General features: G+C 50.8%; 1 protein-coding gene across 1 annotated transcript; it reads right to left on the reverse strand.

The window, feature by feature from the left end:
* Positions 1 to 743: 743 nt before the first annotated feature.
* Positions 744 to 15,810, reverse strand: CTSH (cathepsin H). The gene is made up of 12 exons (XM_084641259.1): positions 15,654 to 15,810; positions 12,772 to 12,803; positions 12,034 to 12,139; positions 11,858 to 11,928; positions 11,114 to 11,218; positions 10,381 to 10,467; positions 9,317 to 9,372; positions 7,859 to 7,940; positions 7,698 to 7,766; positions 6,550 to 6,656; positions 3,070 to 3,195; positions 744 to 2,077 (listed from the first exon to the last, which is right to left on the reverse strand). Exons 1-12 carry the CDS (start codon positions 15,760 to 15,762, stop codon positions 2,002 to 2,004), a joined length of 1,026 nt encoding a protein of 341 aa, XP_084497385.1. The 5' UTR covers positions 15,763 to 15,810; the 3' UTR covers positions 744 to 2,001.
* Positions 15,811 to 17,722: the final 1,912 nt, after the last annotated feature.

Consider the following 17,722-nt stretch of genomic DNA (forward strand, 5'->3'; position numbering starts at 1 on the left):
TGATTTTTTAAAAATGCTGCATAATCTTAGGGGTGCATCTTAATGGACACTCTGGGTTTGACTTTGACCAGAAATTTGTAGACACATCGCTATGTTCTTTGTAGAATCAGCTATTGGGCATGTTTGCAGCAACACACTACTAGTTGCTTTTGTAACATACCACTGGAACATGTGTATACCAGATTGAACCTGAATTCTGCCAGCTAAATCCAGAGCTACTGTAAGCAGATGTCAGTCCATTGATTCAAATGATGACCCTGATCTTGCAAAGTTTTACACCTGTTCTCAGCTTTATGCACATGAATAGTAACAGTGACATAAGTAGGGTTCCACATGGGGTCAACTGCATGGGGTATCTTGCAGGACTTGGGTCCTACTCTGTAAACACTTTGGGGCGATGACCTGGATTTGGGGCTTGTCTACACAAAGCTTTTGTATCATTTTAACAATATTAATTAGTTCCTCAGGTTATTTACAGAAATAAGCTATTCTGATATAAGCACCTTTAAACCAGTTTAACTGCATCCACACTGGAGGGGATTTTAATTATATCAATTTAGAAACGGATATAGTTAAAGCACTGCAAAAAACTGGTGATGTATGTGTCTAAAGACGAAGGATTCAGTCCTGCTCCTAATGAACTCAATGGCAAAGCTCCAAAGGAAAGAACTTCAAATGCTAATAGAGCATCTTTCACAAACACTAAATTAATGGAAGAAACATTGAAAAGGCAACACAAAAGATACCACAAAAGTGACAAGTTGTTTTTATTCATTTCCATAACGCACAGTAACGTCTTGGTGGCGGTACTGCAATGTGAAATGACACGCAGTCGAAATGCCTTTTGCATACATGACATGAGTCCTCTTAAGACAGAATATATTGAAAAACCTGCTTAAAAGCTGAAATAAGGTTTCTGCTTTTTCCTTAACTGTATAGAAAATCATTGATGCTTTTAATATTCATTAAAATATTCTCTTTATTTTTGCAAAAATAATCAAATCTTAGATTTAATGAAAATAGACATAGCTTTCTTACACACTTATTAGTATTTATTTAAAAATAGATCATTTGTCAAAAGAATGCAGATTTCCTAGAAGGGAGATCTGTTGACGTGCAGGACAGTCTCCCCCGGGAAGGGGAAGCCTCATTGCTGGAGTAATTTCAAACTGGGCTGACAAATGCTACTTAATAATAATACAACTGCACAGCGCTTTCAGCATCCAAGTGGTTTACAAACATTATCTAATCAACCATCACCACACCCCGAGAGGTAGGTTAAGTAGTATTACCCCCTTTTTACAAATGGGGAAACTGAGGCAGAGAGGCTCAGAGACTTTCCTAGAGCACATGGTAAATTGAGCTGAGCTGGGATTAGAAGACACGAGTTTCTGGCTCTCAGCCCTGTCCATGGAACACACCACAACGCTGGAGAATTTACTACAGAGCAGCGGTTCTCAAACTTTAGCAACCCGAGGACCCCCATTTTGATTTAAAATTTTTCGCAGACCCCCAAGCCAGCTTCTAATTTTCCCCGGAGGTGCTCAACCCCGCTCAGCCCCAACCCCCACTCCATCCCTTCCCCGAAGGCCCCACACCCGCCCCACCTCTGCCCCTCCTCTTTCTGCCCCCTCCCCCGAGTGCACCTATTCCGCTGCATGCAGGAGGCACTGGGAGGGAGGGGAGGAGTTGATCAGCAGGCCAGCGGACCTGACATGACTCGTGGACCCCCTGAAGGACTCCAGTTTGAGAACTGCTGCTACAGAGAAACATACATGAATTTGGAGTAGGAGAGGAAGAGGTGACTTAGGTCTGTCTCCTGCAATGAGCTCTCCACAAATGCAGGAGTCTGCCTGTGTGGAGCTCTTTGCAGGATCAGGACCTTAGTGGGCCTTTACCATCTCTCATTTTTCTGACGTACTGTACTTTGGTGTTTAGGAGACGCTTACACAGTAGATCGGTTGCTTTCCTTGGCCACTCTTCCCAGCCACTGACCCCACCTTAGACCTGAGGAATTGGATAAGATGCACACGCAGCGAGACCACACATATTCTTGCCACGTTCAATATAGAAGTAGCTAAAGGGAGAAATAAACACAGATTAGTGAGCATTCCCCATTACTCCCCTTCAGCAGCACGAGACACAACTGACCTGGCATGAGGTTACCATGTCACCTATGGTTCAGATCGGCATCATTCGGCACAAAGTAAGTAAATTCCCTTCTCCTATCAGTGCAAGGAGTTGATGTACGTCAGAGTCTTTTGTTTTTGCAAATAATGGGATTGCACCAGGCAATGGAATTCATTGGCAGAGTCACTTTCATAAACTAGCCAAGTTAGTGCCCAATCCTGCAAAATTTTACTTTCACCCTTGGGGCTGCTCTAAATTGTATCCGCTAGCAATGTGAGTGGCTGGACTGCTGCATGGGCAAGGGCCTACCAGCCAAGCCCTGTTCTCGCCTGCCCTTGACCTTCTTGTCATGGGATGCAGGGGAGTCCTAGAGAGCTGGCTACACCACCGCAGGGAGAATTCCTCATGTAGCCAGGCAAGCGGGAAACCATATATTTAGTTGTTATTGTTACTTCAAACCAGGGGTGCTGCTGCACCCCCAGAACCCCTCGTTCCAGCACCCCTGCAAGTAAGCCAGGCTTGTGGCTACTTTGTGAGGCACGCCAGTGTGAAGCAGCAACACGGGGGCCAGGAAGTGTCCCAGGATAAGTTTCCCCTGTATGAGGAAGGGCTGTTATGACGAATGTTAAGAAAACTTTTCAACACAGCCTGAGCCTCTCACAGAAATGCCCTGCCTGACTGTACTGTGGCTACAAAAGGGCTTTGTTTGTAATATTTGGATGCTGATCTGACCAGTCACACTGAGCAGTTTTAAGGTGCTAACATCCTCAGCCATTGCACTAGCTTCTTTGCAGAAAGCCTGGCTGCTCACTAGTTGATAAACAGTCGCTTAGAACCTGTTGGTGCTTTATAGGCACACTGGCATGTGAGGTTCTTGATTAGGTTCAGTTAGGCCATAGCGTGTCCAGCTGTGGTGGACATCAGCCAGAAGCTCCTTACCCATCCATGCCCCAGAATGGGCCCCAGGAGTTTTTAACGATCCAATAGGGAGTTCCATTTTCTTCTCCATAACCCACAGCCAGAACTGCATGGTTCACTTTGTCTGGAGTCTTATCACACTTTGGGCTGCAAACAAAAGGCAAAAATAAAGCACATTTATTATATGAAAACCTATTTTGTCATTAATTAGTCACTGTACTCTGATGATATAAAAGGCTATAAAAGCACTAAGCATTATTCAGTCGAAAGAGGCAATTCACATCAACAGGATTACTCACAAGACTGAACTACAATGGAGGAAATTAGCACATGAATTTTGGGGTGCAAAGTCTTAGCTGTAACCATTTGCTCAGCCTTCAAGTTCCAGGGCCTGATCCTGCAAACCCTTATGCACGCAGTACAGTTATTCAATGGGACTGGAGCTGTGAGTGACGGTACCTACCAGTGCGTCTGCAGGATCTTGGCTGAGACTGGATAGCTGTTATTTTAAAGCGAATGGACCACTCTGACCCACTGCTATGAGAATACTGCACGAGCTCCCAGGCCCCACACGCGGGACACATTGGCCCTTTAACACAACCAGTTTCTTAAAGGAAAACAGACTAACGACATGCAGCAACTTCACTCGCATCTTCGTTTCCACTCCACTGAACTTTGCTCTTCGGTAGCCTGGGCCACATGTGGCGGGACGGTGCATTCGGGGACGTGTTCAGCATGAAGTGCCAGAGGATTTCACCAAGCAGGATTTTAACAGTTAAAATTAACGTATTGATTTCTGTACTGAACACTTCGCACAGCCTAGGCAGCGGGGTCATTCAGCCCATGTTTCTAGGCTGAAGGCCATCTCCACTGGAGCGCTGTAGTTCATTTTCCAGTTTTATGGAAACCCGTGGCTGCAGGAGAGCTCCAACCCCCGGGGGGAGCGTCCCAGCAGGGGAGGGGTCCCAGATTATTTGGACAACTGCGTCTAAAGAAGTTTTTGAAATGCAGGCACTGACGAATGGTTGGTGTGGACTCATAAATCACGGGCCCAGAGGGCGGGAAGAAGGTGAGTATAGATCACAGAGCCATTATAATCCAAATACGTGCACCTCTCAAACACACACAGGAACTGCTAGGTTGGATCAGATCCACGGTCCATCGCATCCCGTATCCTGTCCCTGGCAGTGGCTAGAACCAGACACTCTGGGCGAAAGGGAAAGAACCCCACAGTAGCAGATGTGGGACAATCTGCCCCACACCCTGGTCTCTGCTACTCAGAGGTTGGCTTAAACTGTGAGGCATGAGGTTTAATATCCCTGCCAAAATGTGTGTTAGGATTAACCATTACTCTGGATATTCTAGTTATTCAAATAAACGTCCAGCCCCTTCTTGAATCTTCCTAAATTCTTCACCTCAATGGCTTTCTGTGGCAATGAGATCCATGGTCTAATTATGTGTTGTGTGAAGAAGTATTTCCTTTCATTGGTTTTGAATTTCCCACTTTTCAATTTAATTGCATGTCCCCTTGTGCTTGTGTTATGAGACCAGAAGCCCCGATCGACCTTCTCTCAGCATTTGTTATTTTATATCTGTTTATCATGTCTCTGCTTACTCATGAGGGGAACCCGATCCTCTTACTTCACTTCCCCTCTACACTGTATCTCTGTGCATCTCAGCCACAAACACAGATTCTGTTACCATCACTGTATTGACAAACAGATTTATCTTTCTACACCAGACCAGTCTCCTCCTGTCTGAGCTAAAATCTCGGCCTGTCTCTCCAACACCTTCTCGTGGCTGTCTAGCCATCAGCGCAAGTTCCACATGGCTCAAACAAGGCTTTTAATCTCCACCCACACCCCAAGCTCCTTTCTCAACCCCTGTGGAGAACACCACAATACTACCTGCTACTCAGGCTCATCACCTGGGCATCAGCTTCGACTCAGCCCTCTCTCTAGGGCCTCACATCCAGGCTGTGTCAAGTCTTGCAGATTCTTTCTGCGTAACGTCTCTAAGATATGGCTTTTCCTATTCAGGCACACAGCAAAAAACTCGTGTCCAGATTCTCATCCTCTCACTTCCATTACCACAGTGTCTTCTTCTCCAGCCTTGACAAATGTGACCTTGCCCTGCTCACACCCATTCAGAATCCTGCTGCAAAGATCTTCCTTCCAGCTTGTCACTTGGCCCATGTCACCCCATCTTTGCATCCCTCCACAGACACCTCCCCCACCCTTCTGTATGGTATCAAACACGAGCTGCATGTCTTCACTTTCAAAGCCCCTCGTGGCCTATCCCCACCTGACCAGTCATCTCTCATTCACTGTCAAGCTGTCGATGCCCCGCTCTGATCAGCCCCTGCTGCCAGCCTCCATCACCCACTTGGTACATTCTCAAATGAGCGCCTTCAAGCTCTCTCCCACGCTGCCCCCATAAACACAGGAATAGGAATTAATCCACCTCTCCGAAATCTAATCATCAGCCCCTTCGGCAGCTACTCACCTTGGCTGTGGAGCGGACACACTGCTCTCCTGAGCCATTTTTATACCCGATCAGTTCCCATCCTCAAACCCACACTTCTCCCGTTGCCTCTTTTCTAGTAGGTCCAGATTTACAAAGGAGTTCAGGTGCCTCAGGATGCAGGTAGGCAACTAATGGGATTTTCAAAAGCACCTTATGTGAGGTAGGCACCTAATTCCCATTAGAAATTACTGGGCACCTAACCTGCTTAGGTGCTTTTGTAAATTGCACTAAGTGTCTATATGCATCTCTGGGGCCTAAACACGTTTGTAAATCTGGCCTGCAGAGCTTCCTCTTGAGCTTCAGGACCACAGCACAGAAGGCAGCTGTGCAGGCTGGCCAGGTGCAGTTCAACAGCTGCTATTACAGCCCCTGGGATGGAAGAGCCACCCCAGCGAGGCTGCCCCACACCCTCGCCTGGCGTGACAAAGGCAGATTTCCCCACACTCCCCTGCACAGAGCTCAAACACACAGGCTTTAAGCAGTGGAATGAATTTCCCCAAGCTTTGTTATGGGAGTTTGCAGGCAAACATCTCACAGGTCACACATTACCTGCTGAGCTCCCATAGGCCTCTCCCAGAGACTGGACCTCCCCTGGATTGTCTGAAGCATGCAGCAGCTCATTCAGGGACAGGCTCAGCCTTGGAGCTGGTCAACAGCATTTCAAACACATTTCAAAAATTCAAAGTGTTTTGTGAACAATCTTCAGTGGCTTTTGACTGGCTCTACTCCTAATTGTAAGTTTCAAATACATTGCAGGCCCTGGTTTGTTACTCTATGCTACTGTCTCATCTTCCTGGGAACTCAGAGATTAACTGCAGCTTCCCACTCTTTTTGTCTTTGTCTTTAAAAAATGCTAATCAGCCAGAGAATGACTCTCCTCGGGAACCCAAAGGGAAACCAGCTGGGGAATGAACATGGTTAAAGCAACTCCGTTGCTATGGGTTAGCGGCATCCTCTGCATTCAGAAATACTCACTTGGAGTAAATGCCTTTTTTGTAGCCCAAGAAGTCGTCAGTCACCTCAAAAGCGAAGCTAACGGGATTATGCTTCCCCACCGCTTCCACCATGCCCAGCTCATCGTACTGGAAGGAGACAATTCCAAGCGTTATTTACTTCTTGGTCAGCGTCACTACGGGACAGACACCCCAGAAAGACAGACTGGCCAAGCTGAATAAACCTCGCTTCCTCTTCTGTGCAAATGAGGAAACACACACAGATGGCAGACACTTCAGCCCTGTTCACATAGGGAGCAGCAAAGCTGGGCTCCCCAGGTAGGGCAAGGCCATGCCTTACTAACATCCACGGGGCCAGCCTTCTCCCAGGAGATAGGAGACTGACCCTGTCGAAGAGCTGCTAGCAGATCCGTCTGTTTTAGGCAAGTTCATTTGCCAGCAGCAAGAGTTGGCCATGGGACACTCCATGTCTGCAGAGGTTGTAGTGTGCTTTATGACTTCCCTCTAGAGGCAGCAGGAGTTTGCTGCAGGCACGACAGGTGAGTTGTATAATGGGGAATGAAAGTTGGGGGCAGAGAGGAGAGAAACAAACTTGAGCAGAAGGAAGTAGTAGGTGCAACCCTTGTCCCTTCTGGATTAGCCTGTTCGGCTGTAAAAACTTTCTGAGTCAGGACCTGAGAGCTGTCTACCATGCACAGAGTGCTTTTAAAAATAAGGGAAACAAGTTATTTTCAGTCCAGCAGGCAGAATCGTGCAGAGAGGTTGGCTTGTTATGAAATACTAGCAACCAGGTTCTACAGCTTTGTTAGTGTCCACAGACCTGATCCACTTCTATGGCAAATATCGGTAAGAATGCAGACAGCCTGGCGGGAACTCAGAATTGTCATGATGAACTTTCTGAAACAATGGCACCAAGAGAAGTGCCCTGGCCTCTCAGTAGAAGGCAGTAACTTAGGTGCCAAAAAATCAACTGAACCCAGGTACATCCAGGAAATTAGCTTCACTGATGATGCACAGGAAGAAGGAAGAATACGCACTTGAAATACTTCAACAGACCAGCCTCATCTGAGAAGCAACAGCCGGAATGTGCACGCTGCACTGGCCTCCCCATTCCCAGGGCCTCTCAGTGCATTCATTAGTGACTGTTAAATCAAAGCCTGAGGAACTGACCAGGGTGATATTGACGACATCTTTGACAAAAGCGATAGCCTTTTCGGGCTGGAACTTGCAGGTTCCATTCTGTGCAAACACAAAGGAATCAACGTTAAACCCACGTTCGTCACCAGCACGTCCAGCATTTGAATATGCTTCTGCTGCAGTGGTAAGAATACCTGAGCCTTGTAAGGATACGTATCCTCTCCTTGGAGCCCTTTGTTATACAGGATGTACTCAAAAGCTTGGCTTGGCAGGCCCCTGAAAAACACCACAGCAAAACGGTGAGTTCATTAGGGCCACAACATTGTATCTTCTGCAAAAATCAGTCCATGTGCTTTCTCTCAAGGATGAGCCATAAAGCGTCTGGACTGTGATCCGAGTATGGGCAGCGGGATGCCACATCCTGCACCGCTAACAGCGCCGGACCTGGAAATGTCACCCACCCTTCACATCCCAGCTACCACTCTCCTCCCAGGGCTCTTGGGGCCTGTCCCATCAGAGCCCTAAAGTCCCTGGTGGGCAGCTTGGGCGGGGTGAAGGAACAAGGAATTCCCCTGGATGAGAAGCGCCCCCAACAGCTGCAGAATCAGCCACTGCAGACTTATGCCCCACCCCTAATCGGGGACCCTGGTGCAGGAGGCACATCAGGGATATTTGTGGGGGAGGGAGACATGGCTGGGCCATTCCTAGACCCTGGCTGCCAAACGGCCCACAGAGAAGCAAGTGAAAGCAGCCCCTCAGTGTAACCTGTGCTGGGGAAGAACAGGCCCCAGCAGCTCCAACACTCAGGAGGCACCAAACCATCTTTGCCAGCCAAACCCGCTCCCCGTGTGATGCCAGCTCAGCTCCGGGGCAGGGTGAATTTGGCCCTCAGGCTGCAAGACCTTTGCTGGGGGCCTGCGGCCAGGAGGCTCTTGGCTGCGACGCCAGCGCTGCACAAGAAGAGGCTGGCAAGGAGATCCCCAGCCCTGAGTGAGGAGCTGCTCATGTCCCTTCCCCGCCCCCGCCAGAGCAAACTGACAAAGGAAATGTGACGGGGCACGGGGGAGGTGGGGACGGGACTCAGCCCCCTGCAGCAATTCTCTGACAACTTGTTTCCAGGAAGACAAGGACGGGCCATGAGAAGGCAGGTGAGGAGGAGTCGAGAATGTCCCGGAGATGGTGCCAGAACATGGTCTCATACAACGAAGGTGTTTGTGCGCTTCAGGGTGCGTTTAGCTCCAGGAGGCAGTGGATTTGAAAAGGGCTTATTTTCTGCAGCTTTCACTTTAAGAAAGCCAGTGGAGTTTCCCGAAGGCAAGGCCGAGGTGTCTGGGGGGGCCTTCTGGTTCACGCTCAACACAGAGCCTCGCCGACAAATGTCATCCAGCCGCAGAGAAACTGCCAAAACCTCGCTCACTTTCCCCTGCAGTGTTCAGCCACCAATAACTGTCATATTAGAGATGTGGCCAAACAGCCGGTGGGAGGGAGAAACCCTGAGTGTTGGGAAACATTTGGTGAAGCCCAACAAACTCCACACATCACATATTCCAGAAAGGTCGGAATTCAAGATCCCCCCCAGTAAGTCTTGAAGGTTGTAAACTATGACTGCCAAGTTTTCTTATCTCTAGTAGGTCCCAGCTTACGCTACATACCCACTGCATCCATGGTTATTGAAGTCCTGAGCACAGTCAACCAGTTGTTGCTCTGCCTAGAGAAATACTTTGAATCAGTGTATATCCAGAAGAGCAATCTCCTCCTCTCTCTGTATTTTGTATTTAAAATGACATGGCAGATAGTATCACCCTGAAGCTTTTTCCTTACTGCACACCAATGGGTGTTCCTCTAGTGTGATCAGGGATTGCTAGACTGGATCAGAGCCAGCAACCGCACTGTCCGCTCTTGTGTCACTGATGGGGACCAGCACCAGCTACTTCGCAGGAAGGTGCAAGGAATCCCTCAGCAGGCAGCTATGGGCTAACTGGCCAGCAGGGAACGTTCCTCCCAGCCCCTATAGCTGGAGGTTGGCTCATGCCCAGAGCAGGATGGTTTAGAGCCCTTCCCATGCTCTTGCTTATTTTCAATACTTGTTGCAACTGCTTTGGATAGTCTGTTATCCATCCAAATCTCTAATCCCTTTTGGAATCCTGCTCTACTCTTGGCCCCAATAATTAAAAGCCTTTTAAAAGTCTATAGATAAATTATATCATCTGGTTCTCCTTCATCCACTGTTTTATTGTGGCACTGAGTTCCGCAGGCTCATGGTGCACTGTGGGAACATGACTCAGATGTCCCATTAACTAATGAGATCTACTCCCAGGAGCCAGGGATTGCAGGTCAGGTCCCATCAGTTCCCATTTCCCTTTCCCAGATGAATGGTACTGCCCCAGCCTGGTGCTCAGATGCTGCAGTGAGGACAGCAATACACACGTCTCGAGCGGGACAGACTCCCTGATCTGCTGCACACCGCTGCTCCCGTGGCTGCCTTGCTGTGCTCACATGGCGCTGCTGAGCAGTTTGCATCGCACCGTCTGTATTTTGCTGCCGTCGCGTGCACGAGAGCGTGACCTGGCCGTTCAGGAGAAGCAGCCGAGGGACTAGAATCGACAGAACACTCAAGGGCTGGGGCCGCCCGGAGGGCTCTGCACAGCCTGGGCACGTGCCCCAGGTGCTAGGCAGGCTCTCTGGCAGCGGTGCACTGAAAAGGAGAATCTCTTACCAGTGACAGTAGCTTTCCTGTTCCTATGGCAATTGCAGACTCTAAACACCCAGTGGTGGAAAAGGTCCAGCAGCTGCCACATCCGCCCTGCGTCAGGAACCAGGAGCAGGAGGTTAACAGGTTCCTAATGTTGTGGGCTGTATCATCCCTTCCCGCGGGAAAGCCCAGAGGAGCGGGAGCTTCATGAGCTCCAGATGCCCCATCCCATCAGGGATAGGGGCTGGGGCTTCATGGTTACCCTGAGCTCTGTGCAGACCTGTGGGAATGGGCACTACCCCACAGGCCCTCCGCTGTGTGCTGGAAGCCATTCTCCCTAGGAGCACCTAGCTTTCCCTTTCCATCTGATCCTGGGCTGCACCTTCCCCTGTCCCTCCAGTGGGGTGCAGCTAGCACGCCGTGGGATTCTGGGGGGCTAACAGGCGCCTCACTCGCTCTTGGGGGATTTTTCCTATAGGCTCATAAAGAGCAGCTGTTCCCCAGCCCAACCTCTCTGCCTGCCCATGCTCCCCCTAGCCCTATGGAGGGGCTCCCGTAAGCCCTGATGCTCCCCTTGGGAACGGTACAGACCCCAGGATACCCGCTGTGCTCCCAGCTGGGCTGGGGGATGTCAGAGACTTGCCCTTGTGGCTTTATCCCCAGCTTCTCCCTCTCTCCCACTGGTCCAGAACGTGCGAAGGCAGCGACGTGCCAGAGAACCGTTCGGAGCGTGGTGGAGCTGACAGACTTTGCCTACCTGGTTCTTCACTGGGGTCACATAGTTTCCTTTTTTCCTCCAGTCGATAGCGGAGGGACATGGCCCGGAGCTGGCCAGGAAATTCCCTTTTGTGGCCGAGCAGTTCTACAACCAACAGGAGAGCGTTCTGATGAGCGGATAGCTGTGTCTTATGGAACATCAGATTTAGGGATCTGGGGCAAAAATTGGGGATTGGTCCTGCTTTGAGCAGGGGGTTGGACTAGATGACCTCCTGAGGTCCCTTCCAACCCTGATAGTCTATGATTCTAAGACGGCAGCCTGCAGAGAAATTACTCTTCCTGCGGCCGAGGTGGTACCAGCTATCATGTCACGAGCCCATACTCTGGGGCTCCATGCAGCAGCCCTTATGGCTAGATTCACCATGCCAGCATTGTTTGCAGCGTGGATTTGAAAAATATTTATGTTGGGCCTAATCCTGGGAAGCGCTGAGCCCCCATAGCACCCAGTGGAGCCAATGGAAGTTGCGGGTGCTCGTCAGGGACTCAATCCAACCCTCAAAGTTAATTGAGATCCTGGGGCTCAGCATACCACAAGATCAGTCCCACTGACTTCCCAAGAAAAATACAATTCTGGAGGCATTAAAAGCCATAGCTAGAGGCAGAACAAAATAAAGCTGAGGTGTATAAAAGTGTCCAGGGGACCCTAACCCGGGTAACATGGCCACAGGAGCCATGTACTTGTAAGTCAGCAAAAACTCTGCCGAAACTAAACAAATACATTTACCTGAGGTTCACTCCAGAGATATTTTTTTCTAAATTCTGTGAATGTCATGTCTGAAAATTGGTTTAGACCCACTAAAAAGAAGAAGAAGTTTTATTAATCAAAGAGCTAAACCAAAAACATCACTCCAGATAAAAAGAGAGAATTAGGAAATGAAATTAAAGAGCATAAACTCAGACTTTCAAACGTGTGATTCCCAGCATTGTGTTTGTCGATTCGTCTCTTATTGGTGACAAAGATCTGCAGCCTTTGGTAATACTCCTCCAGACTGTACTTCCTGTTGTTCTAAAGATGAAAGACACAAAAGAAGTCAATGGCAGGTGCAGAATACAGAAGTGAAAATACACACAGTGCATATCACGACTGGGCAGAGATCTTCCTCTAAAAAACACATGTAGCTACATAGCCAGGGCATTTCCCATCACACACTGCTCCCGGATCCCAGAGGGGTTGGGGGTGGAGAAGGGGAGTGGAGTCCACCATACAAAACCACGAGGACCGGCGGTGTGAGAAGAGATATCCTCACGCTCAGTGGAGGAGAAAGGGAGTTTGGGTGGATGCAGGGAGTTTGCTGTGAGCTGTTTTACGCTGTTTAATGTAACTGTACCGCATCTGAAATATCTTGGCAGGAGGCACCTTGTAATCTGAGTTATGCATGAGTATTATTGTGAGCATTTATTTCTCCAGACTTAGCCTTGGCTGAGTCCCTGGCAACTGGTCACTTGCCAGCATGGAAAATCCCCTTCCAGGAAGTCCCTTGCCGTGCAAAATGGTTGAACAACAATAATGAAACTAGTCTGTTTTCTCCATTTGCAGAAGTTTATTTCACTGACTGACCATTCTGAACATCTGCTGAGGGGAGCAAACCTGTGACAGTTCATTTGGCTTCTGAACCCTTTGAAAAGAAGAAGTTTTACCTGCAGCATCCAGGACTTAAAGTGAAATTCCTCTGGAAAGAGAAATAAAGAAACAAGCATTGAAGTACATGAAACGCCTGTCTGTTATTCTGTGTTTGTACAGCCCCCAGCACAATGTGGCCCTGTTCTTGGGTGGCCCCTCCGTACTACCATAATAAACATTATCAAGTGAAAAAAAATTAAACTAAACTTGAATTTTCAATAAACTACTTTACTCGTTTAGGATAACAGCCTCACCAATCTTTGCCTATTTCTAACCAAAATGTTACATATTAGTGTAGCTTAAAGAAAGGGTTTGCCTCCATTAGCTAACATCAATTTCCACTTTAACTGAAAGTTAGAAGAAGGATGTTGCCTGCTCCCCTCCCCACCCCCACCTGCGTTTGATCTGATTTTGTTTTAAAACAAAACCTGGTGTTTAAAAAGACACGCTGGGGCTTAAAGTGATTTTGCATTCAGGATTTACAGAGCCTAATATCGACAGAAAAAACCACCTTTCAGCCAGGGGGCTGGAACAATTCGTATGGTGGGAGTGCGGAGAACCACTGAACCAAACCGTAAACCCTTTATGTAATGAAAACCACTTCCAGCCATGGGGTGCTGCAGCACCCCTGGTTCCAGCACCTGTACCCTTCAGTAAACAAGAGCCGTCGAGCAGATGTCTGTGAACTAAGTTGTCCAGCTCAGCCTCTTGTGTGAAATTGTTTATAACAGTCAGCAAAAGTTACTGGCAGAGCAGAGGTCGCTGATAAGACTCAGAGGCTTCGCTGACATTGTGACTGGTGAACAAAAGAATGGAATCGGGAAGGAACGGATCCAAACTGGTGTGTCGGAAATGAGGCTGACTTGGTGAACACAGTAATGAGGGGGATGGGCTATTTCACCCCTGTTAGGGGTCCTTGGAAACGGAGATTTTCCAGGGAGATCAAACCATGGAGGGTGAGTGGACTGGAAGGAGTCAGCTCCACCATCAGGCTCCCACTGTCTCCTGGGACCCCAGGAGAAGAACCTGAGAATGGCCAGAGCGGGTCAGACCAATGATCCCACTCGCCCAGTATCCTGTCTCCCTACAGTGGCCCAGGTGACATTGGTGCCACCCCTGACTTCAGCTAACTACACCTGGAATATGCGACTGGGGTTCCGGCTGTCACCCTTCCCTTGGGTGGCCTTTGCCTTCCTCCCTATTTCCTCTTTCCCCAACCTCTCTCTCCTGCTGCTTTCTGTTTAATAAGGCTCTGGCTCAGCTGGCCAAGCCTGCAGCATTTGCAACATTGCTCTGAGCCCATGAGAAGAAAGGAGCAGAAAGCAGGGCCTTAAACAGCCTGATGCGGGTACAAGTTTGCCAGGTCTCGGGGCGGCTGATGAGACCGTGTGCTGGGCCTCTTGTTTTTCCAGCAGCGAGGAAGCAAAGAAAAGTCATCTCCAAAGCCAGAAGCTGCATTTTCTAGCTGTGCGGCTCTGTTCTCTCTCCGTGCGGAGGGGGGGGCTTCTCTTGTCTTTAAGGGGAGGGGAGGGCGGATCAGACTTTAGCAGCAGCAGCAGCTCCAACCCAGCTCAACTAAGTTCATCTCTTTTTCCTAAAAGACAGTTACTCTCTTTAATACCCTCAAACCCAGTGTCAAACCAGGGGCGATTCCACACCAAAACTCTCTGCAGTTACAGGGAACGGGAACAAGGGATGTTGTTAAAATTAACACTTTACATTTCAAATCCTTTAACTGCTTTTCCTCTTTTTCTGTATCTCTCATCGAAGACTGAACAGGGTTTGAATGGCGGGTTTGCCATGAGACTAGCAGGCGAGGTCACAGAATCATAGAGGATCAGGGTTGGAAGGGACTTCAGGAGGTCATCTAGCCCAACCCCCTGCTCAAAGCAGGACCAATTCCCAGTTAAATCATCCCAGCCAGGGCTTTGTCAAGCCGGGCCTTCAAAACCTCCAAGGATGGAGAGCCCACCACCTCCCTAGGGAACCCATTCCGGCGCTTCACCCCCCTCCCCGTGAAATCGTGTTTCCGAATATCCAACCTCGACCTCCCCCACTGCAACTTGAGAGCATTGCTCCTTGTTCTGTCATCTGCCACCCCTGGGAACAGCCCAGCTCCATCCTCTCTGGAGCCCCCCTTCGGGTAGCTGACAGCTGCTATCAAATCCCCCCCGCACTCGTCTCTTCTGCAGACTAAATAAATCCACTTCCCTCAGCCTCTCCTCATAAGTCATAGGCCCCAGCCCCGTAATCATTTTCACTGCCCTCCGCTGGACTCTCTCCAATTTGTCCACATCCCTTCGGGAGTGGGGAGGGCCCAAAACAGGATGCAATACTCCAGATGTGGCCTCCCAGTGCCGAATAGAGGGGAATACTCTCTTCCCTCGATCTGCCGGCAAGGATCCTGCTAATGCAGCCTAAAATGCCGTTAGCCTTCTTGGCAACAAGGGCACGCTGCTGACTCCTATCCAGCTCCTCGTCCACTGTCAGCCCAGGTCCTTTTCCGCAGAACTGCCGCTTCGCCGGCGGGTCCCCAGCCCGCAGCGGTGCCTGGGATCCCCCCTGGCTCCCAAGCCCAGCGCCTTGTTCAGCGCTGCGCAGCGCCGGGCTCCCCCGACCGGCTGTGACTCGCTGGGCCCACTGACTGCGGGGAAATGAACCCAACCCGGCTCAGCCCCGGGGACCCCGCGCCCGGAGACAGACGTGGAAGCGGCTCCGTCTGCCCGGGGCCCACCGCGACCCTGGGCAGCGAGACCCAGCAGCGCCCCGGGCTCCACCGCCCGCAGCCCCCGGGCCCGCTCGGGGCGCACCCAGCGCCGCAGCCAAGCCCCGCAGCGCGCCCGGCTCCGTCCCTCCGCTCCCCGGGCCGGGACCCCCGGGCCGGGACCCCGCCACCTACCCTCCGCGCTGACCGCCGGGGCGCTGCAAACGCAGGGGAGCAGCGCGGCCGCCGCCGCCGCCAGCAGCCCCAGCAGAGCCCGCCGCCCCGCCAGCATGCCTGCGCGCATTTCCAGCCGGCTGCGCGGCGCAGGGTGCGCTCGGGGGCGGGCCAGCGGCCAGGACTCAACCCTGTGGGGAGGATCCGCTGCAGACGCCGCCTTGGGGCAGCCACCGCGAGGCGGGGCGCGGCGGGGGACGGGGGCAGGAGGAGGAGCAGCTGCGGGGAGGGGGGAATAGTCAGGCCCCTGGCCTGGCATCACGTAGGGGGGAGCCCTGTTAGTCTGTATCCGCAAAACCCAGGCATCCGGTGCCACCTTAAAGACGAAACAGATTTATTGGGGCAGAAGCTTCTGTGGGTGAAAAACCCACTTCTTCAGACGGATGCATCTGAAGGAGTGGCTGAAGAAGTGGGTTTTTTACCCACAGAAGCTTCTGCCCCAATAAACCTGTTTCGTCTTTAAGGTGCCACTGGACTCCTCGGTTTTTTGGCCTGGCCTGGAGCTGGGCCCTGCAGCCCTCCTAGGTCCCCAGGGCTGCCGGTGGAGATCCGGGCCTGGGTCTGTAACCCTCCCTCTGGGGCTGGGGTCTAGACCCCTTGGCAGAAAAAGGGGGAGAATTAGGGTTCAGCCCTGGCCAAAGACTGAAGAGCCTCCCTGCAATGAAGCACTGCGCAGCTTCCACTCCTGATTGCTGCTGCCCAGATTTCCTGCTGCCCAGATTTCCTGCTGCAGAAGGGGAGGCTCCAGATCCCTCTTTTCTTTCCTTCCTCGCTACTCCGTTCAGCCCAGTCTTAACCCTGCAGTTGAGGCTCCCTCCTCGTTGCGCGCCGATAGAATCATTAACCAAGTTCGCAGGCCGGGCGCCATGCAGCTCTTCGTGGACTTTGAGACGCTTATGGCTCCTTTTATTAAAATTAGGCTCTGTCGTTTCAGCAGGGATGACACACGGTCATGAGAGCACGGGCTCACCCCTCATTCCTGAGAAACACCCCAGCAGCTGGGAAACACCAGAGGCCACATTCCCTGAAATCTGTAAGCCTTTTTCAGGCAAAAAACCTCCAAGGGCAGTGTGTGAGAGTGAGGACTTCGGGACCATAAGGGCCAGGACTGTCTGTGTAGTGTGCGTGTGCATTTACACAGCACCTAGCTCCCTGGGGGCCTGATTCACGACTGCTACCTCGACATGGAACTGAAATGCAAATTAATAATAATAAAAGGCCAGTTGGAAATACAGCTTGATTTATACGCAAACACTCTGACCTCTTCCTGCCAGGATCCCTGGAGTCACTAATGCAGAGCTGTAGCTCACGAAAGCTCATGCTCAAATAAATTGGTTAGTCTCTGAGGTGCCACACGTCCTCCTTTTCTTTTTGCGGTACAGACTAACACGGCTGCTACTCTGAAATCTGCCATTATGGATTCCCTCCCTTCTGCCAATTTGGGTATTAGGCCCAGATACTCAGCTGTTGCAAACCAGCCCGAAACCCTCCACCATCCTCCCCCTAACATATACCTGCCCCCTGCTAATCCCTATCTCGCTCACCAGCTTCTTGGGGCCTGTGACAGCTACAGGGCGAACTGCGACTTAACACCTTACTTTAGTCCCTCTGAAGCGTACCCTCAGGGGACCAGCCTGGCTTCCTGCACCTCGCTCTGGGCAGAGCCTCGTGGTCCAGCCACTCGCAGACTGAGTCTGGGCTGCGGCGCCCCTGGCTGGCTCCCAACCGTGGTTACACCATAGCCTCATGCGGCCTTTGTACCTGGCAGTTTCCCCTCAGGAGCTTGTGACATCACCTGTTTGCAGGGACACAGAACCCGCGTCTTCCAAACAAAACGTGGTCGTGGATTCACTCCTCAAAGGTACAAAGGGTGAGAAGAGAGACAAGCCCCTGCACGCCTGGGGATTCCTTCCCCTCGGCCCAGCTAACTCCAGCTCTGAGCCAGGAGAAGCAGACTGCTCCTACTGCACTTTCTACCTCTCTCCCTCTGTGGGGTGGCACAAAGCTTTGCATTGGCACGCTTGCGGAGC

This window comes from Lepidochelys olivacea (assembly GCF_965140295.1).
Source record: "Lepidochelys olivacea isolate rLepOli2 genome assembly, chromosome: 10".
NCBI classification, from domain to species: domain Eukaryota; kingdom Metazoa; phylum Chordata; order Testudines; family Cheloniidae; genus Lepidochelys; species Lepidochelys olivacea.